This window comes from Bos indicus x Bos taurus, chromosome 7, assembly GCF_003369695.1.
Source record: "Bos indicus x Bos taurus breed Angus x Brahman F1 hybrid chromosome 7, Bos_hybrid_MaternalHap_v2.0, whole genome shotgun sequence".
NCBI lineage: Eukaryota > Metazoa > Chordata > Mammalia > Artiodactyla > Bovidae > Bos > Bos indicus x Bos taurus.
In genome coordinates this window covers 47,838,630-47,865,734 of record NC_040082.1, presented here as the reverse complement: position 1 = coordinate 47,865,734, position 27,105 = coordinate 47,838,630, and the positions used below count along the sequence as shown (strand labels likewise).

The following is a 27,105-nucleotide window of genomic DNA, read 5'->3' as shown; positions in this document are numbered from 1 at the left end:
CCATTGTGGAACCGGACCGGCACCAGAGAGTAGTTTAAAAAACTGGAAACAAGTCCAGTGTCCATCAATGTTGAATGAATAATACTTTGTGGTATGGCCATACAATGGCATACTACTCAGTGATAGGAAGAAATAAACTACTGAGACCTCAATAACATGAGTGAATTTCAAAGTCACTGTGGTGAGTGGGAAAAGCCAGACAGAAATGAGTCTATTCTGTATGACTGTATTTATAGAAAAGTCTAGGAACTGAAAACTGATTGATAGCGGCAGAAAGCAGATTGGTGGTTACTTGGGGGTGGAGGGAGGGGTGGGAGGATTACTAAGGGGTCTGATGAGCGTTTCCCAGGTGATGAACATCACTCTCTTGATTGTGGTGATAGTTTCATGAGTGTGTCTGTATATCCTTTAATATTATATATAGGCTTCAGTTGTGTGCCATTTATCAAATGAAGTTATACCTCATTAAAGTTGTTAAAAAAAAAAAGTCGAAAACCTGTGTTTAGCAGGAGACATGGATAGGAGATGACTTGCTCAAGCTTGCTCAGGGTCGAGGGGCTCCCTCTGTGGACCCTCTGCTACCCTCTCCCAAGTCCAGCACTGGACCCTGCCCGGGCTCTGCCTCCAGCACCACAGGGCTTGTGCGGCTTCTCTCCAGCCCTGGGGATGTCAGCCCTGGAAAAGGTAAGGCTTTGGCCATGGAGGACACGGGGGGAAGGTGGACAGAGGCAAAGGTGACGGGAGCCTGGAGTAGTGAGCCCCAAGAGGGGCTCCAGACTTCTGTATTCACACAGGGACCTTTTACAAAAATATAAACCTGCTAAAAGGATTGGACCAGGTAATTTCTGCCTCTGTAAGGTTAACTCAAAGGATGCCTCCTACACATCTACCATGTCTGAGTCTGTCCTGGTCCACTGTCTTACAGGGACCAGATACAAATGAATGTCATATTATTAGAGAAATGCAAATCAAAACTACAATGAAATATCACCTCACACCAGTCAGAATGGCCATCATCAAAAAGTCTACAAACAATAAATGCTGGAGAGGGTGTGGAGAAAAGGGGACATTCTTGCACCATTGGTGCGAATGTAAATTGATACAGCCACTATGGAAGACGGTATGGAGATTCCTTAAAAAACTAGGAATAAAACCACCATGTGACCCAGCAATCCCACTCCTAGGCATATACCCTGAGGAAACCAAAATTGAAAAAGACACATGTACCCCAATGTTTATTGTAGTACTATTTACAATAGCTAGAACATGGAAGCAACCTAGATGTCCATTGACAGATGAATCGATAAAGATGGTGTGGGATATATACACAATGGAATATTACTCAGCCATAAAAAGGAATGCATTTGAGTCAGTTCTAATGAGGTGGACGAACCTAGAGCCTATCCTACAGAGTGAATTAAGTCGGAAAGAGAAGGATAAAAATTGTAAACTAACACATATATATGGAATCTAGAAAGATGGTACAGATTAATGTATTTATGGGGCAGCAGTGGAGATACAGAGAACAATCTATGAACATGGGGAGAGGGGAGGGGAGGGCGAGGTGTACGGAGAGAGTAACATGGAAAATCACATTACCTTATGCAAAATAGATAGCCAATGGGAATTTGCTGTATGTCTCAGGAAACAAACAGGGGCTCTGGGGTGGGATGGGACGGGAGATGGGTGGGAGGTTCAAAAGGGAGGGGACCTATGTACATCTGTGACTGATTCATGCTAATGTTTGACAGAAAACAACAAAATTCTGTAAAGCAATTATCCTTCAATTAAAAGATAAAAAAAAAAAAAAAAAAGACTGACATAAACATAAGGGCAGGATGCACAATAAAAAGCCCCCAAATAGCAGCCATTACACATCCAATCAAATATCCCCACTGTGCCTGCTTTCTGCACTGAGGGAACAGATGTGTGGCCTGATCTTGAGGACAGGAAAGACACGTGGATGAAAAGCTTTGCCTCAGCCCTGAAGCTAGGAGGATAAATGCTGGGAGGGCCAAGAGGAGATATAAATTACTTCCAGTTGTGGAGGTTTCCTGGAGGCTGTGGTATGCAAGGGAGGGAAAGGAATTTGTACGTGGAGACAGGCGGTGGTGGGGAGGCGGGCGAGATCATTCCATCTTGAGGCAGTGTGAACAAAAGCAAGGCAGCTGGGAGATGCAGCTGGCTGCAGAGAGGGCTGGGAAGGCTGGGCAGGTGGGCTGGGGTCAGGCACTGGGGCAAGCACCGGGGTGACAAGTGGACACATTTGCTCCCCCCACAACACACACACATCCTGCTGTGGGATCTCATTGGCTCCTGCTGCTTGGGCATTAAAGACCAAAACCTAGGGCCTCAGCTGGAAACCTGGATTCCAGCAGGGAGTGGTAGGGTGGAGAAGAATCAAAGCAAAGGAACTCCTCCAAGGACCACTTGCCCCAAGAGGCAACAGTGTCTCCATCCTTGGGCGTTCCCAGTGGGCCAGCCAGCATCAACCAGGTCTCCTGGGAAACTGTGAAAATGGAAAAACTCAAGTTTGTACTCCCAGAGTCCACAGAAACGGTCTTCAACATCTCTGTGGATGGTCAAAGCCAAAGAATAGCACCATCTTGTGGCCAAGACACCTAGATACCGGGAAGGCTGGGAGAGGTCCTGTGCCCCTGAGGGACCACAAAGGCAGAATTGGATGAGACTTGTTTTAATACTATCATAATGGGCCAGAATTACACTAGCACACAGTTTAGAGCTGGGAGAGTTTTACTTAAGGCCCCGGGGGTGCAGATACTGTGCGCTGTACAGATGAGGAAACTACTTCTGGGACAGATGGAGTGACTGCTCCAAGATCACAGGTGGCCGAAGGCAGAGCCAGGTCTCATCTCAGGTCACTGATCAAAGCAGTGATGTGGTTCCCAAGACCTTTCAGTAGGAATGCCAGGTCAAAACTGCTCCCACAAGATGCCTTTTTTCCCCTTTCTCTTACAATCATGCAGTGAAGTTTCCAGGATCTAAATGCTGTGCGATGACCTCATCTCGCCCCAGTGGCCCATGGGAGATGTGCTTATATATTCTTCTGTTTCAAACATTCCTGTTTTAATTTCTACCATGGCATAACCCACATAACCATAAACTCTTTGAGACACTCAGAAATGTTCAAGCGTGTAAAAGGGTCCTGAGATAAAACAGTTTGAGAGCTGCTGCCTTAAAGTATTTTTAAAAAAGTAAATAAAGCTATACAAACGAAAACATTCCCTTTGTTTTGATATAACTGAATCAACTCTGTGAGGCACTAACTTTTAGGTTGACTGGGATTCTAATTGCCATCTCTATAGATATTTGATTAATTAAATACACATCAAAAAAATGTACGTGAATAGAGAATGTTCACTGAGTGATTTCTAACTGGCAAGCACTCTCTAAGTGATTTACATGAGTCATCTCATTTAATCCCCACAACCACCATTTGCAAGAGATGCTGTTACCACATTTTATGCCTGTGGACACCAAGAAATTACGTGGCCCAGCTGGGAGATGTGGAGCTTGGACTCTACCCCAGACAGTCTCTCTCTTCCCATTATTCTGATATACAAGCACATCTTCCCATCATTATTCCCATTACCATACAATTTTACATCCCTTAAATGCATTCACTTGACAGACAAGTTTTTCAACATATGGAGTCTAAGAAAGTAGTGAAAAGAAAGAGGATCACCAACCAAACCCAACACCTTCACTTATAGATGAGGAAAAGTGAGGCCCAGAGAGGGTGAGTGATCTGCAAAAGCTCACACAGCCAAGATTCAGGATCCACTGGACCTGGGAGCTGTCAGAACGCCAACCCAAGGAAGCACTGTAGTTATTTCCTTCACAGCAACATGTGAGCAGCACAGCATGTAAGCAAGTGACAAGACCAGGCAAGAGACAGTATCACCAGCAAAATTGGCTTGACTTTATTGCAGGGAAGCTACAGAGGAGCAGGACAAATGAGGGTCTCCGCAGGAACTACCATTGCTGAGCAGGATTGCCAGGTCCTAGATCTGTCTGGAGGGCAGGAGAGGATCAGCATCCTGGAAGAAATGAGAAGTGAGGTGGAACACTGGTGCCATCTGCTGTGCACATGGAGACATTACAAACGCAGTAAAGATTCACGAAGAGGCAGTCGCAGGGGGTGAAGTGGGAAACCCAGGTGCCGAGTAGGACTAGAACCCCATGTCCAGCCCTGCACGCTGCTCCTACAAGAATGCCTTGACCTTGCTAAGCCGATCACTGCTGAAGCCCTCTTCCAGGCTCTCGCAGGGCTGCTGGAGCTCTTCCTCTGCCCTGTTTCAACTTAACTGGGATGGCAACAACAAAAAAAAAGCCATGAGCAAACAAATCTGCTAAGAGCCAGATGATCAAGGAGACCTAATAACCAATAAATATTCATCCTCTGGTTCCTGAACCTGGCTTCGAATCAGTCACTGAGGAGCCTCTTAAAACAGACTCAGAGACAGATGCTGCCTGGTGTGTGGGAGTAAAACTGGCTTGATCAGTGATTCTCACCCAGTGCTGTGGTATGAACCTCCAGGAGCCTCTTCATACTACACATCGTTACTGACAGGTGTGCAGACCAAACACTATGATGCCTGAATTTGCTGTGAATATGGGGGTGGTGAGAGTGGGCCGTGGATGAGATGATGGCAATGACTCGATAATGTTGGATCTGGGTGACGGGCATGTGGAGATTCATTTTACGCCTACACTTGCATAGTTTTGACAGTTCCTATAATTAAAAAAAAAAAACCTAAAATAGATAAATTATGAAAACTACTATGAGAATGTTCTATCTAGCCATTGAAAGGAATGAAGCACTGGTACATGCTAAGCTTGAGTGAATCCTGAAAACATTATGCTGAGTGAAAGAAGCCAGACACAAAAGGTCATATAATGTTTCCTTTTGTAGGAAACATCCAGAATAGGTGCGTCCAGAAGGGCAGAAAGCAGATTTGTGGTTGCCAGGGGATGGAGAGAGGAGGCATCGGGGAATGAGTGTGAGCTTCAGTGGGTACAGGGAGTCTTCCCAGTGTGATGAAAGTTTTGAAACTGGAGTGGAGGCACAACACTGTGAACACACTATACAGGCCCACGCGCGGCACATGTGAGGAACAGTGAGCTGAATGTTATGAGAATTTCACCTCAGTTTAAAAGGAAGAGCCTACTATGAGAAAAAACACACATTAAGCTATACATGGTTTACAATTGGCAGGTTTTACTTTATATATATATATATATATTTTTTTTTTTTTTTTAATTTATTCATTTGCCTGTGTTGGGTCTTGGTTGCAGCATGCGGGATCTAGTTCCCTGATGAGGGATTGAACTCGGGCCCCTTGAATTGGGCGTGCAGAGTGTTAGCCACTGAACCACTGGACCACCAGGGAAGTCTAGGTATTAATTTTTTAGTTAAAATTTACATGCTCAGTCAGGAGTTTCCAATTCAGTGTGTCTACACTGGGGCTCCCACATGTGTGGAGCCACTGAGTAACTTTTCCCTTCCTCCATCCATCCTTGCAATAGAGACTTGTATAAACACAATCTTTTACCTAATATAAAATAGGGCTACTTAGGTTAGATGGAGGGGCCCAGGGTCCCCCCTTCCCTCTCAAAACCCCAGGGACACAGGATCCACCATGATGAACACTGCTGCTGCTGCTAAGTTGCTTCAGTCATGTCCGACTCTGTGCAACCCCATAGATGGCAGCCCACTAGGCTCCTCTATCCCTGGGATTCTCCAGGCAAGAATACTGGAGTGGGTTGCCATTTCCTTCTCCAATGCATGAAAGTGAAAAGTGAAAGTGAAGTCGCTCAGTCGTGCCTGACTCTTAGCAACCCCATGGACTGCAGCCCATCAGGCCCCTCCATCCATGGGATTTTCCAGGCAAGAGTACTGGAGTGGGTCACCATTGCCTTCTCTGGATGAACACTGGTATGGTGGAAACATTACTCTCCCTTTAAAGAGCGTCCTTCATATTCAGAGGGATGTCATAGCAACCCCCACAAGGCAGGAAAGCAAGGTAGAGGTTACAGCCCCATTTTATAGGAGAGAGGACTAGGTCTCAGGAATAAAAGACAAATGTCCAAAGTCAGAGTGTGAACTGAGGGCAGAGCTAAAACTAGACCCCTGGAATACTGATTATTCACCCTGGGCTCCTTCCTGAACATGGTTGTATCCGTGGGCAGAAAGGGGAAGAGGAAGACAGGCACACCTGATCTGCATATGATGTCACCAGACACACAGGACATCGCCACGGCGCAGATTCCAACACCCACCTTTAGGAAGGAGGCTGCGGCTGAAGGTCACTGCCGTGGCCCGCCAGGCGGTTGGACACCTGACTTGCAGCCTGCTCCTGGCACTCATCTGCGTGAAGCTTTGGTCAAGTCACTTCCCTTCTCCAGGCCTCGTGTTTCCTGATTACAGTGAGAGCCATGGCCGACATTAGGGATGTTGTGATTGTTGTCATCCACGCATTAAAGGTGCACAGGGGCAGTGCCCCCTAGGAGGACTGTGCTCTGAAGGGTTCTGAGGCTGTGACTGGGCACAGAGGGAAGGAACGCTGCACGGATGACTAAAGTCTGCCCTGGCTCCACAGTGAAGGGTGCTGGCACGGTGCCACCTGCCTTTCTGGATTGTGTAAAATCAAAGGGAACAGCCAGCTTAAACACGCTGCTGAGGTTTGTTTCTGTTGTTTTTCACCTTTGACGGCTGTGCTATACTTTAGTGTACAATGTGATCATCTGTAACTTATCAGATGAATACACCCACATGGAGAAGGAAAGGGCAACCCACTCCGGTATTCTTGTCTGGAGAATCCCATGGACAAAGGAGCCTGGTGGGCTACAGTCCAAGGGGTCGCAGAGTTGGACACGACCGAGCGACTAACACACACACACACCCCCATACCCTCACCAGACTAGTGTTCATTTTTCTAGAATTTCCATAGATGAAAGCATACAGTACGTTTCCTTTTCTTGGCTTCTTTCACTCACTTCTTTTATATGTGAGATTCACTGAAGTTGTTGCGTGGACAATAGTATTCAATTACATGGCTATTCCACAGTTTGTTTACTCACCTAGTGATGGCCACTGAGTTGTTTCCAGCTTTGGGCTATTACAAGTCAAGCCACTACCAGTATTTACAAGTCTTTGTATGGACAGTGCTTCCCATTTCTCTTGGGTAAATACTAGGCAAGGAATGGCTGGGTCATATAGTAAGCTTTAAGAAGCTACCAAACTGATCACACTTGTTTTTGCACCAGTCTGGGAAAAGGGCGTGTTTGGGAAGCTGATAACAGTTCTAAGTGGGGATGGAAGCCAAGGTGAATTCACTTACCTGGTCAGTGAGCAAAGCTTAGGGAGTAAGTGAAGTATAATACCTCTGAAGGGACCATTATATTACTAAAGTAAAAGGCACACTGCCCAGGGCCAGATGCTTACATTTAAACCCTGTTGATCACAAACTATAGCCCAAAGTCATAGAGGGGTCTCCGGGATACATCAAGCAGTGCTCTTTCTGCTCGCAGGAGACTGGAAGGAGTCCCTGAGCTTGTGGTTTGCATTAGGTAATGATATACTTGGTGGCCATGTCGGGGCCTTACCCACCTGCCCACGTTGGTCCATCCTGCAGGCTGCTGGACGGGGCCTCTCTATTTGGGGCCAAGGTAGGAGACAGCCTTTCCTGTTTTCCCCAGGGTCTCCAGCAAAGTGTCCACGCTGTGCTCAGAGTTGATACAGACCTTTTTGTTGGGCAGGTCAATGTCAAATTGAACTCCTGCAGGAAGTGGGGTGGGGAAGACAGACATATACCCAGTCAGGCTCCTAAATTGTTCACCCCACTCTTTCCCTCTCCTCTAGACCAGGGATTGGCAAACTTCTGAATGGGGCCAGAGAGCCCATGGTTTAGGAACTGTGAGCTGCATGGACTCAGCCCCATCATCTTCTGTAGATTGTTTTGTGTTGTTGTGGCTTCCCTGCTGGCTCAGCTGGCAGGGAATCCACCTGCAATGTGGAAGACCTGGGTTTGATTCCTGGGTTGGGAAGATCCTCTGGAGAAGGGAAAGGCTACCCGTATTCTGGCCTGGAGAATTCCATGACTCGAATAGTCCATGGGGTCACAGAGTTGGACATGACTGAGCGACTTTCGCTTTTGTGTCCGACTCTTTTGCGAATGCATGTATTGCAGCTTGCCAGGCTCCTCTGCTCATGGGATTTCCCAGGCAAGAATCTGGAGTGGGTTGCCATTTCCTTCTCCAGGGGATCTTTCTGACCCAGGGATCGAACCCATTTCTCTTGTGGTTCCTGAATTGGTAGGCAGATCTTTACCACGTGAGCCACCTGGAAAGCCCCATATTGTTTTACACGCCTGAAAAAATGTAAAAACCATTCTCAGCTATGCAGTAACAGACTGTGGGCCCAAAGGCTATAATTTGTCTATCTCTCCTCTAAATAAGGGTTGTAAAAAAATTTTTTTTCTTAATTGCAAAAGTAATACAGACATGCCAATTTTTTTTTTGGCCACATTCTGTGGTTTGTGGGATCTTAGTTCCCTGACCAGGGATCGACCCTGTGCCCCCTGCAGTGGAAGCATGAAGTCTTAACCACTGAACTGCCTGGGAAGTCCCCAGACACACCATTAAAAAAAAAAAGACAAGCATTTTTGAATAAAATTTGAAAGTGTAAGGCCCCCGACTATTTCCTGCCTATAAGAATCACTGAATAATAGGGACCCATCCAGTGTTTCTCCTGATGGACAAATGAAAAGTCATTTTCCAAAGTAGCATCATACTCTGTAAACAAGTTACTTATATGTCACTTTCCAGTGTCCAGGACACCTTGCCATCTTAGCACATATAGAGACTTACTTCATTCTTTTTGACAGCCACACCATATCCCACAGTGTTACTGTATCACAGGGCTTCCCAGGTGGCCCAGTGTAAAGAATCTGCCTGTCACTGCAGGAGATACAAGAGACTCAGGTTTGATCCCTGAATCAGGAAGATCCCCTGGAGCAGAGAATGGCAACCCTCTCCGGTATTCTTCCCTTGAGAATCTTATGGACAGAGGAACCTGGAGGGCTACGGGCCATGGGATCACAAAGAGTTGGACACAACTGAGCAACTGTGCACACACACACCATCCATCTACTCAGTCCCCATCTACAAGACACTGAGGTTGCTTCCAATTTCTCACTATGATCAAAACAATGTAGATATACTTGAACATATCTTATAAAACTTGTGAAAATATTTCTATACCATGAATTCATAAAATGGAAAGTGTGGAGCAAAATATTGGTGTACTTTAAATGTTCACAGATATTGCAGAACTGCCCTCCTAAAGAGCTGTGTCCATTTAAGGACCCTTGGTGGCATATGTGAGTAGGTACAAACGGGTCTTGTTGAAATAACAAAGGCAGAGTCCCAGGCTTGGCTTCACCACTGATCTCGGCTGGGTCCTGCCCATCACAGGCCCTAGTCTCCCCATCAAACATGAAGGAGTTGGGGTCAGCCGGCCCTTGTGGGCGCACCAGCGAAGGGACCTCAAAAAGCACATGGCACAGGATTTAGTCCTAACCTGACTCTGGACCTACTGGACACCAGGGGCGGAGGGCAGTGCATCCTGGCTGCACTCTGGGTTTTGTCTTTTGCTTCGGAAGGGCCTCCCTCCTCTTTAGAGTAAATATTCTGGTGGCATCATAGAGCTGGAAGACACTCTGGGATCATGAGACCCAGTGGGTTTCAAAGCTGCGTTTCTAGCAACCCAGGTCCCCAGGCAGGTGTTCTGGAGCTGGCAAGAGTGAAAGCAGGCTGGCCTTCACTTCATCCAGACCTGCTGCTTGTATACAGAGGCTTCCGAGCAGGGTTTCACTCTTTTAAAAAAGAAAAAAAATGCATTTATTTTTGGCTGCGCTGGAACTTCGTTGCTGTGCGAGCTTTTCTCCAGTTGTGGTGAGTGTGGGCTACTCTCTGGTTGCGGCGCACAGGCTTCTCATTGCAGCAGCTCCTCTTGTGGAGCACAGACTCTAGGGCACATGGGCTCAGTAGTTGCAGTTCCTGGGTTTTAGAACACAGGCTTAGTAGTGCACGAGCTTAGCTGCTCAGTGGCACGTAGGATCTTCCCAACCCAGCCCAGGGATCGAACCCATGTCTCCTGCACTGGCAGGCATATTCTTTACCACTGAGCCACCAGGTAAGCCGTGGAGTTTCACCTTAAAGCATCCAGAGCAAAGCTAAGAGACTGACATTCCCATACTACAGCTGGGGAAAGCCAGGCCCCAGAAGAGGAGGCCATGGTCACACAGGAAGTTAGTGGTCAAGTTCTTTCCATTGCTTCAGATTTTTTCAAGTTCAGGTTCCAGTTTATAGTCTAGAAATTAGCTGTGGACTCACTATGAGACTCTGGGCAAGTCACTTCCTGCTCTGGGGCCTGGTGTCAACATCCCCATTCCACAGATGGAAAGTATAGCTCAGAGAACTGTTTTAAGTGCTAACAAGATGACAACCCCATGAGAGCCCTTGGAAAACTGGGTGTTATTATTGTGGGAGGTCTGACTCAATGGACATGAACTTGGGCAGAGTCCCCGAGATGATGAGTGACAGGAAGGCCTGGTGTGGTACAGTCCATTGGGTTGAGAAGAGTCGGACATGACTTGATGACTGAACAACAAAAACAGTGGGAGTTGGGAGGAAAGTTTAAGAAGGAGGGGGCATATGAATACCTGTGACTAATTTATGTTGATGTATGGCAGAAACCAACAAAATATTATAAAGCAATTATCCTTCAATTAAAAATAAATACAAAGAGAAAGAAAATTGGGTGTTTTATTATCCAGGGTTTTAGAAATGAAAATCTTAAAAGACGGATTGCCCCCAGGACTCTGATTACAACTCTGTTGTTATCTCATGGAACCCCAGACCCTAGCCCACTCTGGGCCTCAGTTTCCGCAGATGAGAAGTGAGGGGACTGGAGAATGGTTTTCTAAATACACCCAAAAGGGGTGCTTTAGAAGTTCTGCCAGCATGACTGACTGAAAGTTTGTTTCTTAAAATGTTACAACTTTTAAAATCTTAATAGAAAATGACACTCAAATGTATCACATAACAAAAGTTACCACAGTGGAGATGAATGTAACATAGTAACTAGTCCTGCAAGGGCTCCTCCAGGCCAGATTTACTGGCTGAGTCATTTACTGGCTGTGTGATACCAATAGATCATTCAACCTCTCTGAACTTCAGTTCCCTCCTGCTCGCAACAGAGATGGTCAAAGAAACTATCTGAAACGGTTGTGGTGAGGATTAAATGACATGATCCACAGAAGCCATGAAGCAGAGTACTTGGCACATGCCAAGTAACTCAGTACGTTTTGGTTTCACTGTTATTATCAGCTTAAACTCAAGATTCTCCTGCTCCATGCCTGCATTCATTTAATGTAAGTGTACCAGTCTCCCCACCCCATCCCCAACCCAGGGCCACTCACTCACCTCCTAGCTTGTTGAGGACTCGAGTGACTGCGTTAGAGCAGCCTTCACAGGTCATATCCACGGAGAACTCGTGCTTCTGAAACAGACAAAGGGGACCATGAGCCAGGTCCTGCACAGGGACCCCCACACCCACTAGCAGGCAGGCCCACTCAGGGCCCCAAGACAGAGGGCAGAGAGAAAGGAAAGATCGGGCTGTCATCAGACTCATCAGTAGCTCGAGTCTCACTCTACTAAATTGTACAGTGGAGTAACTCAGGTTCTCTATATCTCAGAGGTGGTTGTGTTAAAGGACAGAATCCCTAGAAAATTTTTAGCAGTATCTGGCACACAATGTATCGAATCACCTGGGAAGGAAGTTTAAAATGCGGGTTTCTAGTCTCACCTTCAACATCCTGGTTTTTCAGCTATGCAGTTGTCTGAGGATCACTAGTAACTCTGGTCAGGGGAGTGGGGGGAGGCATGCTCTGAGCAGTGCTGATCTGGGGGTCGTAATTATGCATCAGATCACTCCCTGCATTAGAATCACCTGGGAGCTTATTAAAAACTATGGGTTCTGGTCAGCAATCCAAAGGGCTGAGGTGTCCACTACCGCCAGTAAGCTTCCATGGTGATTCTGAAGTACAGAGACCACTGTCGCATTCCAAGTACCTCAGAGGCAGCACTTAAGTCCCAGAAAGGGAGAGAATTTGCCTGGGTTCCCAGTGAGCTAAAGCTGGCCCAGTAAGAGAACTCAGGTTTCTGGACTCTCCATGTGGGCTCAACATCCTACCATATCCAGGATATCTAACAAACCAAGGGCATGAAGGCAAGCTCCCAGAACATGAGTTCTATTCAGTTCACTGCTGCATCCCCAGTAAAGGGAAAGGTGAGTGCCTGGCACAGGGGAGGGGCTTAATACAGTTTGTTGAGGGAATGGATAATTGATACAGCTGCTTGAAGAACCCTGGGTTCTTCCTTTGGTTTCAAACAAAGGTTATTTATACCAATACTTCCTTTATTGTAATCTCTGAAAATGAGACCTGGCTTCAGATCCCAGCTCTGGCACTTAGTAGCTGTGTGACCATGAGTAAGGAACTTTACTTATTCCTTTGTGCCTTGGTTTCTATATCTGCAAAATGGGGATGAAAGTTCCTTTCCAGGCTGGTGAAGACGATGAACACAGGATTTTAAGCATAGCAGCCAGCATGCAAGATGGCCCCATGATCTCTTCAGTTTAGTTCAGTTTAGTCACTCAGTCGTGTCCAACTCTTTGCGACCCCATGGACTGCAGCACGCCAGGCTTCCCTGTCCATCACCAACTCCTGGAGTTTATGCAAGCTCATGTCCATTGAGTAGGTGATGCCATCCAACTATCTCATCCTCTGTTGTCCCCTTCTCCTTCCACCTTCAAATCTTTCCCAGTATCAGGGTCTTTTCAAATGAGTCAGTTCTTCACATCAGGTGGCCAAAGTATTGGAGTTTCAGCTTCAGCATCAGTTCTTCCAATGAATATTCAGGATTGATTTCCTTTAGGATGGACTAGTTCGATCTCCTTGCAGTCCAAGGGATTCTCAAGAGTCTTCTCCAACACCATAGATCAAGAGCATCAATTCTTTGGCACTCAGCTTTCTTTATAGTCCAACTCTCACATCCATACATGACTACTGGAAAAACCATAGCCTTGACTAGACGGACCTTTGTTGGCAAAGAAATGTCTCTGCTTTTTAATATGCTGTCTAGGTTGGTCATAACTTTTCTTCCAAGGAGCAAGCATCTTTTAATTTCATGGCTGCAGTCATCATCTGCAGTTATTTTGAAGCCCCCCAAAATAAAGTCTGTCACTGTTTCCCCATCTACTGGCCATGAAGTGATGGGACCAGATGCCATGATCTTGGTTTTCTGAATGTTGAGTTTTAAGACAACTTTTTCACTCTCCTCTTTCGCTTTCATCAAGAGGCTCTTTAGTTCTTCACTTTCTGCCGTAAGGGTGGTATCATCTGCATATCTGAGGTTACTGGTATTTCTCCCGGCAATCTTGATTCCAGCTTGTGCTTCATCCAGCCCAGCATTTCTCATGATGTATTCTGTATATAAGTTAAATAAGCAGGGTGACAATATACAGCCTTGATGTACTCCTTTCTCTATTTGGAACCAGTCTGTTGTTCCATGTCCAGTTCTAACTGTTGCTTCCTGACATGCATATAGATTTCTCAGGAGGCAGGTCAGGTGGTGTGGTATTCCCCTCTCTTTAAGAATTTTCCACAGTTTGTGGTGATCCACATAGTCAAAGGCTTTGGCATAGTCAATAAAGCAGATGCTTTTCTGGAACTCTCTTGCTTTTTTGATGATCCAATGGATGTTGGCAATTTGATCTCTGGTTCCTCTGCCTTTTCTAAATCCAGCTTGAACATCTGGAAGTTCACAGTTCACATACTATTGAAGCCTAGCTTGGAGAATTTTGAGCATTACTTTACTAGCGTGTGAGATGACTGCAATTGTGTGGTAGTTTGAGCATTCTTTGGAACTGCCTTTCTTCAGGATTGGGATGAAAACTGACCTTTTCCAGTCCTGAGTTTTCCAAATTTGCTGGCATATCGAGTGCAGCACTTTCACAATATCATCTTTTAGTATCTGAAATAGCTCAACTGGAATTCCATCACCTCCACTAGCTTTGTTCGTAATGATGCTTCCTAAAGCCCACTTGACTTTGCATTCCAGGATGTCTGGCTCTAGGTGAGTGATCACACCATCATGATTATCTGGGTCATGAAGATCTTTTTTGTACAGTTCTTCTGTGTATTCTTGCCACCTCTTCTTAATATCTTCTGCTTCTATTAGGTCCATAACATTTCTGTCCTTTATTATGCCCATCTTTGCATGAAATGTTCTCTTGATATCTCTAATTTTCTTGAAGAGATCTCTAGTCTTTCCCATTCTATTGTTTTTCTCTATTTCTTTACACTGAGCATTGAAGAAGGCTTTCTTATCTCTCTTTGCTATTCTTTGGAACGGTGCATTCAAATGGGTATATCTTTCCTTTTCTCCTTTGCCTTTTGCTTCTCTTCTATGATATCTGCCTCTTGGTATTTATGCCCTTGAGTAGTCTCATCCCAATGTCTTGTAGAATATGGCTGAAGTGATGTTAGGGGACCTTGGAGGCTAACTCATAAAAGACATGTGTTGTCTGCCTTACTCTCCCTAGGATCATTCACTCCAGAGGAAACTGGCTGTCATGTCCTAAGGACTCTCAAGCAAACCTATGGAGAGGTGCATACAGTGAGGAACTGAGCCCTTTGGCCAACAGCCATGTGAGGGAGCCCTCTTGGAAGCTGATCCTCCTTCAGAGGGCCACAGCCCTGGACAATATGGTTACCGCACCTCCTGAGAGCCCCTGAGCCAGAAACACCAGTAAACTGCTTCCAGAGTCCTGACTCTCACAAACTGTAAGTTAATGAATATTTGTTGTCTTAAACCACTAAGTTTGGGGGGCAATTAATTAGGAGTGATAGATAACTAGTATGTTAGGTAAAGAGATTGGAGCCTAGTCGTAGGTTCCACTGGGGTAAAAAGTTAGCTATCAGGGACTTTCCTGGTGGCCCAGTGGCTAAGACTCTGCAGTCTCACTGCCAAGGGCTGGGGTTCAATCCCCAGTTGGGGAACTAAACTCTGTGGTGTGGCAAAAAAAAAAAAAAGAAAGTTAGCTATTCAGATTATTATTGTTATTACTTTATTCCACTTCCCTCTTTTCTATCCCTTCAAAAGAAGAAAAAACAAAAACCTATGGCTACATTTTTCATGGAGTATTTCAAATCTGTTACCTTAATAGGAATTCTGGGCATAGCACTGTATCTTACTGGAAGACCTCAGGCAAAATCCTTGCCCTTAAGGGCCCCAGTTCCCTTATCTAAACCATTAACCAAGTAAGTTTTCTCAGCCTCAGTGCACTTAAGAATCACATCGGGCCTTGGGGACCAGCCAGGTCTGCAGGCTGCCTCAGTGGGCACTGTGGCTCTGGGTGGGCCCTGGGACCCTCCATTTTTATTTTAACCCACTGAGGAGACAGAAGGGTAAGACCACATACCTGAGAAAAACTGGTCTAAATGGCTTCTCAGGCTCTCTCCAAGTCTCAAACCATCTTTGGGTCTGGATTATCATCATGCTGTACAAGGGAAACTGAGGCCAAGAGTGAAGTACTTCGGTTTTTCAGTGCTGAGTTATATAACCATCATTTGCACCATCATTACACAACCAGAAAACCACTATTTTACTGAGGCCAAATCTGCAAAACTTGCCTTAAAGAAAATAGTCTTCCTTTTCTTCTAGTTAAACACATTTGATTCTTTCAGCTAATTTTGTGACTATTCGGCAACAACCACAACAAATTCTGGAAATAAGGATTTCTAGTGAGGACTCCAAAATCTTGCCTTTAACAGGTGGTTCTCAGTAACAGCATCACCTGGGAACATGCCAGAAAGGCAGACTCTCATGTCCTACCATCAGGCCTCCTGAATCAGAATCCTCGGTTTTTAACAAGACACCCAGCTCATTCCTGCCCACATAATAGTTTAAGATGCTGCTCCAGCACACAAACTGGCAAACTACAGCCTGCCTGCAACCTGGCTTTGTAAAGTTTTACTGAAACACAGCTAAGCTCATTCATTTACTTTCACACTAGAGGGGCCGAGTTGAGGACCTGTAACAGACCATATGGTTCATGAAGACCTAGATATTTACTGTCTGGCCCTTTAAGAAAAAGTTTGCTGACTCCTGCTCTAGAGTAATTGGTAATCAAGATTAGTCAGTGGGGCGGGGCTTCCCTGGTGGTCCAGTGGTTAAGACTTAGCCTTCTAATGCAGAGGTTACAGATTCGATCCCTGGTTGGGGAGCTAAGATCCTACAAAACTTACAGCCAAAAAACCAAAACATAAAGCAGAAGCAATATTGTAACAAATTCAATAAAGATTTTTAAAATAGTCCACAACAACAACAACAGATTGGTCAATAGCTTGCATCTGTATACCAATCCAAAGCTTTAATGGGGTTTGCAAGACCAACATAAGACCTAAATCTGTTGAGTACCCACTATGTGAAATGCTCTTTATATAGTATCTAAGTCAGTCCCCACCCAGCTTGGAAAGGGAGCTAGTCACCCTACTAAGGAGAAAACTGAGGTTCCAGGGGTTAACTAAGTCACCCAGTCACGTGGTGGGTATATATGGAGGTTGGGACTTGAACTCAGGTTTTCCTGGCTCCAGAGACACCTTGCTGGTTCCAGACTAGCAAATGGGGCTGCAGAAACCCTGAGATAGGGACACCTTGGGAAGGAGCACAAGTTTTTGCTGCCCAAGGACCTAAAGTCAATAGATCTCTAGAGCTTTCTTTTGTTGGCTATGAAGGACAGGTCTCTTTCAATCCTGCACAGTACAGAGGTCAGAAGCCAGCAGACGGGCAATCGTTATTCAGTGCTCTCTTCAGTACCTCTGAGTTGCAAAAGCAAATGTGGGGGTTGTGGAAAGCCTCCTTAATGAGTAGAGTAATCCGTTCTTTACAGAGAATCCTAGGACTGGCCCCACCACTGAATGCTTGACTTTGCACAGAGCCAGCCCCTCAGCGCCTCTGCTCTGCTACCTATAAAACAGTTTCTGTAAAGAAGATGAAAAAGCCCAGTCATCTGTACAATCCTTTAATAGAATCTCAGAACTGGAAGGGCAGGAATGGAATGGAGTCATACTATCCAGACGCCTCCCAGAGGCGAAATGCTTTCTCAAATATCCAGAATATTCAGTCTTTGAACACCTTGATGATTGGAAATTTACTAATATTAGAGTGCCTACTATGTGCCAGGCATTGTCCATGCATGTCTTTGTTTAATCACAACAACCCCACAAGATAGGCCTTAGTATTGTCACTTCTTGACAGCTGAGGTTAGGTCACTCACTCAGGGTGACAGAGAACAGCCACTGTGGTCCTTGTTAACACAGGGTTGAAACCTGCCTGCTGTAGTTCTACCCAATTTGTTCTAGGTCTACACAAGAGCTACCATTCCTTCAGGACTATGTCAGTGGCTGAGCTATGAATTTTACTGGCACTTTTTTCCTGTTACTACTAATGACAGTCTTATGAGGTTGCAGTTTTTAATCCCCATTGTATGCTGAGGAAATCAAGGGACAGAAAGGTAAAGCAGTGTGTCTAAAGTCACCAGCTGGCAAGGGTGGGGGTTGGGGCACAGATTTTTCAAAGGAGTTTCAGAGATTCCAAGTGTTTGTGTGAGAAACCTTTCAGGTGACTCATTGTTCCCTTTCCGGCTTTGGTGTGAGTCCCTTGATTAATACCCTTCTTCCTTCAGCTGTTCATCTCATGATAATACTGCCAAGTGCCCTCTTCATTCTGATCATCCACTCTGGTGGGTCTTTTGTCAAAATCTCCAGAAGTATAAAAAAATAAATGCCCAGAATTTAACGTAGAATAGAGCCACCCTCAAGCTGGCTTTTCCCTCATGCCACTCAGCCACCGAAACCTGGTAGCCTCCACTATCCCAGACCCAGAGTGATTAGTGTTGTTCTCTGACACTGTCACAGGCAGATTTGCTCAACTCGGAGGGCTGGTTCTCTCAGGTTCTTTGTTCATACTTTGGGTTGTCTGAGGATTTGTCTCAAGGTGCCTGGCAAGACCCAAGGGAAATGACACTTGAGATGTTTGTAACCTGCCCGGAGGAGCCTCTGGCTCACCTGTCAGCTCCCCAAAGCTAGGCTGCTAAGACACAGGGCATCTGTGGGATACCTCTAGGTACCCACTTGGAGCAGAGCCATAAAATCAGGCAACCCTGCGGAAAAGTGTTAAGCATCACAAGACACCAGCCAGGAGCCCCGAGATCAGATCAGGAACAGAACTTCCTCCCAAGCCAGCATGACTACTTTTATTGAGCAATTATCATGTGAGTTCAGGAGAGATTTGGACCCTGAAGATAAGAGGCTTAATCTGAGCGCACCCATTTCTCAACACCACCCTGAATAAATTAGTGGACCTTATTTTGTAATCTGAAAAAGGCCTTAATTTTTTACCTACAAAATGAGACCACGAGACTGAGTCAGTTGCAAAGGTGCCCTAAGACCTGCTCTGCCCATCCCAAACTCTGCCACTGAGCAACTGGTGACTTTGGGCAGGACCCCGAACCTCTCTGGAGCCCATGGGTTCAGGTTCATTAAGTGACCGGTAGGAAAGGTTGAAAGCACTCTCTCCATTCAGCACGGCCCAACTTGAAACTCAAGAGTGGGCAGGGGAAGGGAAGAAAAACACAGATCTCTGAACATCCGTCCTATATGGGAGGCAAAAGCCACCGCAAACCCCTCTTTCAGGCCAGCTCCGCCGGAAGAGGCATCCAGGTGGGACACCAACTCCCTCCCTGTGTGATCTCTGCGACTCCCTGCCCCTATTGGGGTGGTCTCAGTTTCGCCGTCTATGCCTGAAAGGTTTAGGCTTGTAATCGCATGAAGGCTAGGAGCTTCCATATGCTGAAGCCTGACTCCCAGATAAAATTCTTTTTGGGATCCGATTTTCTGGAGGGTCGCAGAAGCTGGGGGGAGCTAGGTGGGAGGGGCAAGAAGTGAGGCGACAGTTTCGGCCGCTGCCAGAGCCCTTGAAGAGGGACGTCTGACCCAACGGCGGTGCAAACGAGCAAGCCGGAGGCCGCGGTTCTGCGCGGGGCGGGGACGGCGCGACCACTTACCGGCATGATTGAGGAGGAGGTGGTGGCTGCGGCGGTGACTACGCCTCCACCGGCTCTGAGCGCTGACGCGGCCACGCTTCCGGGTGTGCACGCCACAGGAGCCGCCCTCTGGCCCCGGCCCCGCCCCCTCCGGTCCTGGCCCCGCCCCCTCTGGCCTTGCGGGCTGGCAGCCACCTGACGGCCGTTGGCCTCTCCGCTGACTTCCGGCCAGCACGGGGCCCCTGGACGCCAGCCACGTCTGCGCTAGGCCGTGGGAGGGACAGCTCGGCTAGCTTGCCTTGTTGGTTGGCCATTTTTAGAACGCCTGCTCGGTGTCAGGCTGATATTAGGGGCTGGGAAGGCCGGGCCCCCCGCTGTGAACAGGCCAGACACAGCCTCCACCCCACCCCCGTCCCTCCCTAGAGGGACAGTCTCAGTTACTTACTTAGTATTTGCTGATTGCCAGCCGTGGGGCGGCACTATGCTAGGCATCCAAGATGCACTAATGAAAAAGACACAGCCTAGCAGGGAGCCAGGGAAGCAAGAGGATCATGCAGGACAATACAAGTGTTAAAGGAGCTTGTGCCTTTGGAGCCATGAAAGGATCTCTCGCTCAGACTGTAGAGGATGGGGACGGTTCATGAAGAGAGGAGGCTTGCAGAGGAGGAAGTCTTGCTTCATCTCAAGATGGAAGATGGACCCATTGGGAAGGAAGGAGACAGAACAGCATGTAAAAGTTGAAAGGGGGACGTCCCTGGTGGTCTAGTGGTTAAGAACCTGCTTTGCAAGAAGATGGGTGCGCTCAGTCCTGTCTAACGTCTTTGCAACCCCATGGACTGTTGACTGTTAAGTCCACCAAGCTTAAGTGTCCACAGTCAAATAAGTATTAAAGTTGAAAGGCATTAGAAGGCATGCCTTGGGAGGCCGAGATATTTAGACTGAGAGGCAGGCACAGAAAGAGATGGGGAAACAAGCTACAAAGACATGAGACCCATATCCATGAGTGAAGACACACAGAGGCAGAGAAGTTCTAGTATCTTACAAAGAGGTGTACCAAGACCCAGGACTTCACACACACACACAGAGTACCAGGCTGGTTCTATCCTTGTAATATCCAAGGGGCTCCACCATCCAACTTAGTAGTGTCAAAGTTCTCTCACCAGTCAAACTGCTTGGAGAGCTTATTAAAAACTCAGATTTCTAGTCCTTTCCTTAGATATACTGTCCCTTAGTTTCCAGGTGCACTTATAGTCTCCTTCCTCCTTCTGGTTTTGGGGAACCACGTTGAACATAACTGTTTTTTTCTGCTATGCTGCACAGCATTCAGGATCTTAGATCTCTGACCAGGGATCGAATCTGTGCCCCCTGCAGTGGAACCACAGAGTCTTAGAAACTGGACTGCCAGAGAAGTACCAAACTATAGTTTCGGTACATACATGGAACCCTTTTGAGAAAGTGCTGGTTGTTGATTTATTGTCTCAGTTCCAATTCAACCTTTTTGCCTGCTTGTGAAAATCTGAACCATTTAAACATTGTTTTATTGCCTAATGGCACGATATTAAGCATTGTCAATAAAGACCCTGGAGAGATACTGGAGGAGAAAAGGTTTTCCTTTCTGATTCTGGTGTGCTCATTCTCCAGGCTCTTGCAGTATGTGTAATTGGTCTCTGCTTAGCTTCTGAGGTGGAGAAGGCAATGGCACCCCACTCCAGTACTCTTGCCTGGAAAATCCCATGGACAGAGGAGCCTGGTAGGCTGTAGTCCATGGGGTCGCTAAGAGTACGACACGACTGAGCGACTTCACTTTCACTTTTCACTTTAACGCACTGGAGAAGGAAATGGCAACCCACTCCAGTGTTCTTGCCTGGAGAATCCCAGGGACGGGGGAGCCTGGTGGGCTGCCGTCTATGGGATCACACAGAGTCAGATAAGACTGAAGTGACTTAGCATAGCATAGCTTCTGAGGATGACTTCCCCAGCACCAGGCTCCTGCTGTGTAAGGGACCAGCAGGACCTAGCAGCCAGCAGCTCCCCCCAGGACCTACCCTGCTTATGTGCTTTCATACAGTAACTGGGGTGAGATGATTTTTCTATGAATAGCTTTCTCCAGCATCCTAGTGGATAGTTTTCCAGCCTATAGGGTGAATTTCTAGCACATTCCACCAGCATGGTACCATAGCCACTCCTCTGCCATTCACAAGGGCTGGAGCTTAGCCTGGGTGTGTGGGGTGCAGGATTCTTCATTGGGCACAACCATTGTACTATTTTAGCCCTATGGCCAGTGGCTGTGCCCCAAATCTGCTACTCCTTTATTCTTTCAAGTTCTCTTTACTTCTCAGTGGCCAGTCCCTCTTTACTCATGTTAGTTGCTCAATCATGTCTGAGTCTCTTCAACCCCAGGCTCCTGTCATGAAATTCTCCAGGCAAGAATGCTGGAGTGGTCAGCCATTTCTCTGAGAATATTTTATCAATTGCCGAAAAAATAAGAATAGGAGCATCTTGGATGATTTCATTAATAATTTAAATATATTTCTATTTACATTAATTTATATTGATCTTATATCCCACACAAATATATTCAAAATTTTGTATCTCATACATTGTTATTAGATGTCTATCAGTTCAGTTCAGTTCAGTCACTCAGTCAGTCGTGTCTGACTCTTTGCGACCCCATGAATTTCAGCACTCCAGGCCCACCTGTCCATCACCAATTCCCAGAGTTCACTGAAACTCATGTCCATCGAGTCGGTGATAACATCCAGCCATCTCATCCTCTGTCGTCCCCTTCTCCTCCTGCCCCCAATCCCTCCCAGCATTAGAGTCTTTTCCAATGAGTCAAATCTTTGCATGAGGTGGCCAAAGTATTGGAGTTTCAGCTTTAGCATCATTCCTTCCAAAGAACACCCAGGACTGGTTGGATCTCCTTGCAGTCCAAGGGACTCTCAAGAGTCTTCTCCAGCACCACAGTTCAAAAGCATCAATTCTTCAGTGCTCAGCCTTCTTCACAGTCCAACTCTCACATCCATACACAACCACTGGAAAAACCATAGCCCTGACTAGACGGACCTTTGTTGGCAAAGTAATGTCTCTGCTTTTCAATATGCTATCTAGGTTGGTCTTAACTTTTCTTCCAAGGAGTAAGCATCTTTTAATTTCATGGCTGCAGTCACCATCTGCAGTGATTTTGGAGCCCCAAAAAATAAAGTCAGCCACTGTTTCCCCATCTATTTCCCATGAAGTGATGGGACCAGATGCCATGATCTTCATTTTCTGAATGTTGAGCTTTAAGCCAACTTTTTCACTCTCCTCTTTCACTTTCATCAAGAGGCTTTTTAGTTCCTCTTTACTTTCTGCTATAAGGGTGGTGTTATCTGCATATCTGAGGTTATTGATATTTCTCCCGGCAATCTTGATTCCAGCTTGTGCTTCTTCCAGCCCAGCGTTTCTCATTATGTATTCTGTATATAAGTTAAATAAGCAGGGTGACAATATACAGCCTTGACGTACTCCTTTTCCTATTTGTCTATAGGACATTAGAAAAACTGGCAAAAAGATATCATTACTAAATTTCAAAAAGTAGAATTCCTTTTTGTGTGATTCAGTTACACACATTCTGTGTATCATTCTTATCCTTTACAATAGTATAGGCAATTTTTATTTCCTTTTTGAAACTTTCCTTTGTCACATTTTAATTTAAAAATTTTTTCTTTGTTTTGGCTGTGCTGGGTCTTTGCTGCCTGGGCTTTCTCTAGTTGCAGCAAGTAGAGGCTACTCTAGTTATGTTATGCAGGCTTCTCATTGTGGTGGCCTAAGTTGGTGCGGCTCACAGGCTCTAGAGCTCAGGCTCAGTAGTTGTGTGCATAGACTTAGTTGCCCTGCAGCATGTGGAATCTTCCAGGACCAGGGATCAACTGTGTCCCCTCCGTGGCAGGCAAATTCTTAACCTGTGGACCACCAGGGAAGCCCTTGCCATATTTTCTATAAGGAAAATATATTAAAAAATCACAGGGAAAAATATTTTTAAAAAGCAGACTTCGGGAATTCTGAGTTTCAGACTGCCCAATAATCTCATTACTAGCCTTCTCAACTTGGGTAAGTCACTTCATCACAAGCCAGTGGACCTGGGAAGTGGGCCCTTTCTGACTGTTGGGAGGATAGGAATGTATAGACTATAGTCACGTGTAGTGGTGGGTGGAATCAAGATTGCCAGGAGAAATATCAATAACCTCAGATATACAGATGACACCACCCTTATGGCTTAAAGTGAAGAAGAACTAAAGAGCCTCTTGATGAAAGTGAAAGAGGAGAGTGAAAAAGTTAGCTTAAAACTCAACATTCAGAAAACTAAGATCATGGCATCTGGTCCCATCACTTCATGGGAAATAGATGGGGAAACAGTGGAAACAGTATATTCTGGGCTCCAATATAGCTGCAGGTGGTGATTGAAGCCATGAAATTAAAAGACGCTTACTCCTTGGAAGGAAAGTTATGACCAACCTAGATAGTATATTAAAAAGCAGAGACATTACTTTGTTAACAAAGGTCTGTCTAGTTAAGGCTATGGTTTTTCCAGTGGTTGTGTATGGATGTGAGAGTTGGACTATAAAGAATGCTGAGTGCCGAAGAATTGATGTTTTTGAACTGTGGTGCTGGAGAAGGCTCTTGAGAGTCCCTTGGACTGCAAGGAGATCCAACCAGTCCATCCTAAAGGAGATGAGTCCTGGATGTTCATTGGAAGGACTGATGTTGAAGCTGAAACTCCAATACTTTGGCCACCTGATACAAAGAACTGACTCACTAGAAAAGACTCGGATGCTGGGAAGGATTGAAGGTGGGAGGAGAAGGGGACGACAGAGGATGAGATGGCTTGATGGCAGCACTGACTCGATGGACATGAGTTTGGGTGGACTCTGGGAGTTGGTGATGGACAGGGAAGCCCGGCGTGCTGCGGTTCATGGGGTCCCAGAGTTGGACACAGTTGAGCGACTGAACTGAACTGAGTGGTGGGTGGGTTCTCAGACATTAATTGGTGCTTTCTTCCAGGAATACCCTACCTCTAAACTCCACCTACTGGAGTGATCCTATGGCAGATACTGGGGTTTGTCTGTGTCTGTTAAAGTTGCTCACTTGTGTCCAACTCTTTGCCCGCCAGTCTACAGGCTGGAATACTGGAGTGGGTAAGCCTTTCCCTTTTCCAGGGTATCTTCCCAATCCAGGGATAGAACTGGGGTCTCCTGCATTGCAGGCAGATTCTTGACCAGCTGAGCTACCAAGGAAGCCCTACCCTGGGGTTAAGCTTTGCAAAGAGAAACTTTTGTAGCTACTGTTTACTCCCTCTAGTAGACCAAGTGTCTATTTTCTGTGTTATAATAAAGGTATGCACTAGCTGCTTCATTGCTTTATCCACTGAGGAACACGTAGCCTAGATTCAAAGGTTCTGAGCTGAAAGGGCCTGCAGAGAAGCCCAAGCATGAGAAGAGAGGGGGTACAAAGCCAATATATCTCGGGCTGCAGGCTTGGGAGGGGGAGCCTAGCATCTGGCAAAGTTTCAAACTGACTCAATCTGGCCTGTAGACATATTTTATTCAGTTCCAAAAGTGTTCAAAACATTTTTGGAGTAGCTAACCACATTTAAGAACACTGAGTGTGGTTGAACAACATTGTGAATGTACTTCATGCTACTGAATTTTAAATTTTAAAATGGTCGGATTGGTAAATTTTATGTTCTGTGTATTTTACCACAATTAAAAACAAATCTACTTAAAAAAAATCTACTTGTAGAATGGCATGTAAAATTAGTTGCTTCTTTGTTACAAGAACTGAGAAGCATTTTTGGGGGGTGCGGGGCGCTGTGCTAGGTCTTTGTTACTGTGCATGGGCTTTCTTTAGCTGCGGTGAGCAGGGGCTGCTCTCTGATTGCAGTGCGAGAGCTTCTCATGGCAGTAGCTCCTCTTGTTGCAGACAGGCTCCGGGTGCTTGGGCTCAGGAGTTGTGCCACATGAGCTTAGTTGTTCTGCCACATATGGGGTCTTAGTTCCCAGGTCAGGGATGGAACCCATGTCCCCTACATTGGCAGGTGGATTCTTAACCACTGGACCACCAGGGAAGCCCAAAGGACACATTAAAAAAAAAACAAAAAAAAACTAGAATTCCAAATAAAGTTTTAAAAAAGAATAAATTCAGTTATAGTCCTAGAATATGTCATTGCATTTTTAAAGTGAGAGCAAAACAGTTGTATACCATTAATAAAGTGTTAAGAAAAAAGAAAAAGAACAGAGTGATGTCATATGATGACCCAGATTTGAGTATCTCCTGAAAAACTGGAAGATCTGGAAACCTATCTGTAATTGGCAGGATAGGCCAGGTAATGCTGTGGTATTAATAATAACAAACATTCCCCAAACCTCAAAGGCTTGAAGCACAGATTTCTTTCTTGCTCATGCATTTTGCCCATCAGAGATGGGGAACCTTGGAGGAATGGCTCTGTGCAAATTATTTTTGCCCAGAGATCCAGGTCGACGGGGATTATCCATATGGGACAACATTGAATACTGGGGTGAGTGTGGGTAGGGAAAACCTTGACGAACGATCACCAGCTCAAAAGACTTCTCTGCCTGGAAGATATCTGGGTCACTTCTGCTCACACTGTTTTGATCAAAGCAAAATGCATGGTCATGTCTATCTTTAAAGGGAACAGGAAGGGACTTCCCTGGTGGTCCAGCGGTTAAGCATCCGCCTTGCAATGCAGGGGACATGGTTCAATCCCTGGTCAGTGAACCAAGATCTCACATGCCGCAGGGGAACTAAGCCTGTGTACAGCAACTACTGAGCTCTCAGGCCACAACTAGAGTCCCAATGAAAGATCCTGCAACACCCAACAAAGATCTGGAGTTCCACAACTAAAATCCAACACAGCCAAATAAATAAACATTTCAAAAAATAAACAATGAAGGGGACAGGAAAGTATAGTCCTGCCAGGAACCAGGAAAGAGGAGAAACCACAAGATCAGAAAATAACACTGAGTTGGGAAGATCCCTGGCAGAAGGGAATGGCTACCCACTCCAGTATTACAAAGTACCAAGAGTACTTTGAATGAATGAAAACTAAGCCTTTCTCCCACCCTGGCCCAATTTCATCTCCCTGATGACTGCTGGCTCCAAAATCACTGCAGATGGTGACTGCAACCATGAAATTAAAAAACACTTGCTCCTTGGAAGAAAAGTTATGACCAACCTAGATAGCATATTCAAAAGCAGAGACATTATTTTGTCAACAAAGGTCCATCTAGTCAAAGCTATGGTTTTTCCAGTAGTCATGTATGGATGTGAGAGCTGGACTATAAAGAAAGCTGAGCACCGAAGAACTGATGCTTTTGAACTGTGGTGTTGGAGAAGACTCTTGGGAGTTCCTTGGACTGCAAGGAGATCCAACCAGTCCATCCTAAAGGAAATCAGTCCTGGGTGTTCATTGGAAGGACTGATGTTGAAGATGAAACTCCAATACTTTGGCCACCTGATATGAAGAGCTGACTCATTTGAAAAGACCCTGATGCTGGGAAAGATTGAAGGCCGGAGGAGAAGGGGACGACAGAGGATGAGATGGTTGGATGGCATCACCGACTCAATGGACGTTGAGTTTGACTAAACTCCGGAAGTTGGCAATGGACAGGGAGGCCTGGCGTGCTGCAGTCCATGGGGTTGCAAAGAGTCGGACATGACTGACCAATTGAACTGAACTGAACTGATGACTGCTGGGGGTTCTTTAGACAAGGAACAAACTCTTTGGGCCACCACAGTGCCCAGCATGCTTCAGTGGACTCCGAGCACTGTGGCCAAAAGTAAAGAGGATATTCGTCAGACACCCTCCTCTTATTCCTTTCTCGTTGTTGTTGTTCAGTCACTCAGTCGTG

General features: G+C 45.9%; 1 protein-coding gene across 3 annotated transcripts in view; it reads right to left on the bottom strand.

Annotated features, from left to right (window-relative positions):
* Positions 1-19,326, bottom strand: part of ATOX1 (antioxidant 1 copper chaperone) — a 50,670-nt gene extending 31,344 nt beyond the window's left edge. Inside the window, exons 1-5 of one of the 3 annotated variants that reach the window (XR_003511762.1) lie at positions 19,217-19,326; positions 11,512-11,587; positions 7,634-7,802; positions 6,304-6,441; positions 3,915-4,061 (exon numbers count right to left, since the gene is read on the bottom strand). Coding sequence is in view for 2 of the 3 variants with exons in the window: in XM_027545904.1 (XP_027401705.1) it covers positions 7,678-7,802; positions 11,512-11,587; positions 19,217-19,222 (207 nt within the window). In the remaining variant the exon portion in view is untranslated. Of the gene's footprint in view, positions 1-3,914; positions 4,062-6,303; positions 6,442-7,633; positions 7,803-11,511; positions 11,588-19,216 lie in introns of those variants that run through there. The other 2 variants (XM_027545903.1, XM_027545904.1) reach the window with 2 other exon arrangements.
* Positions 19,327-27,105: the final 7,779 nt, after the last annotated feature.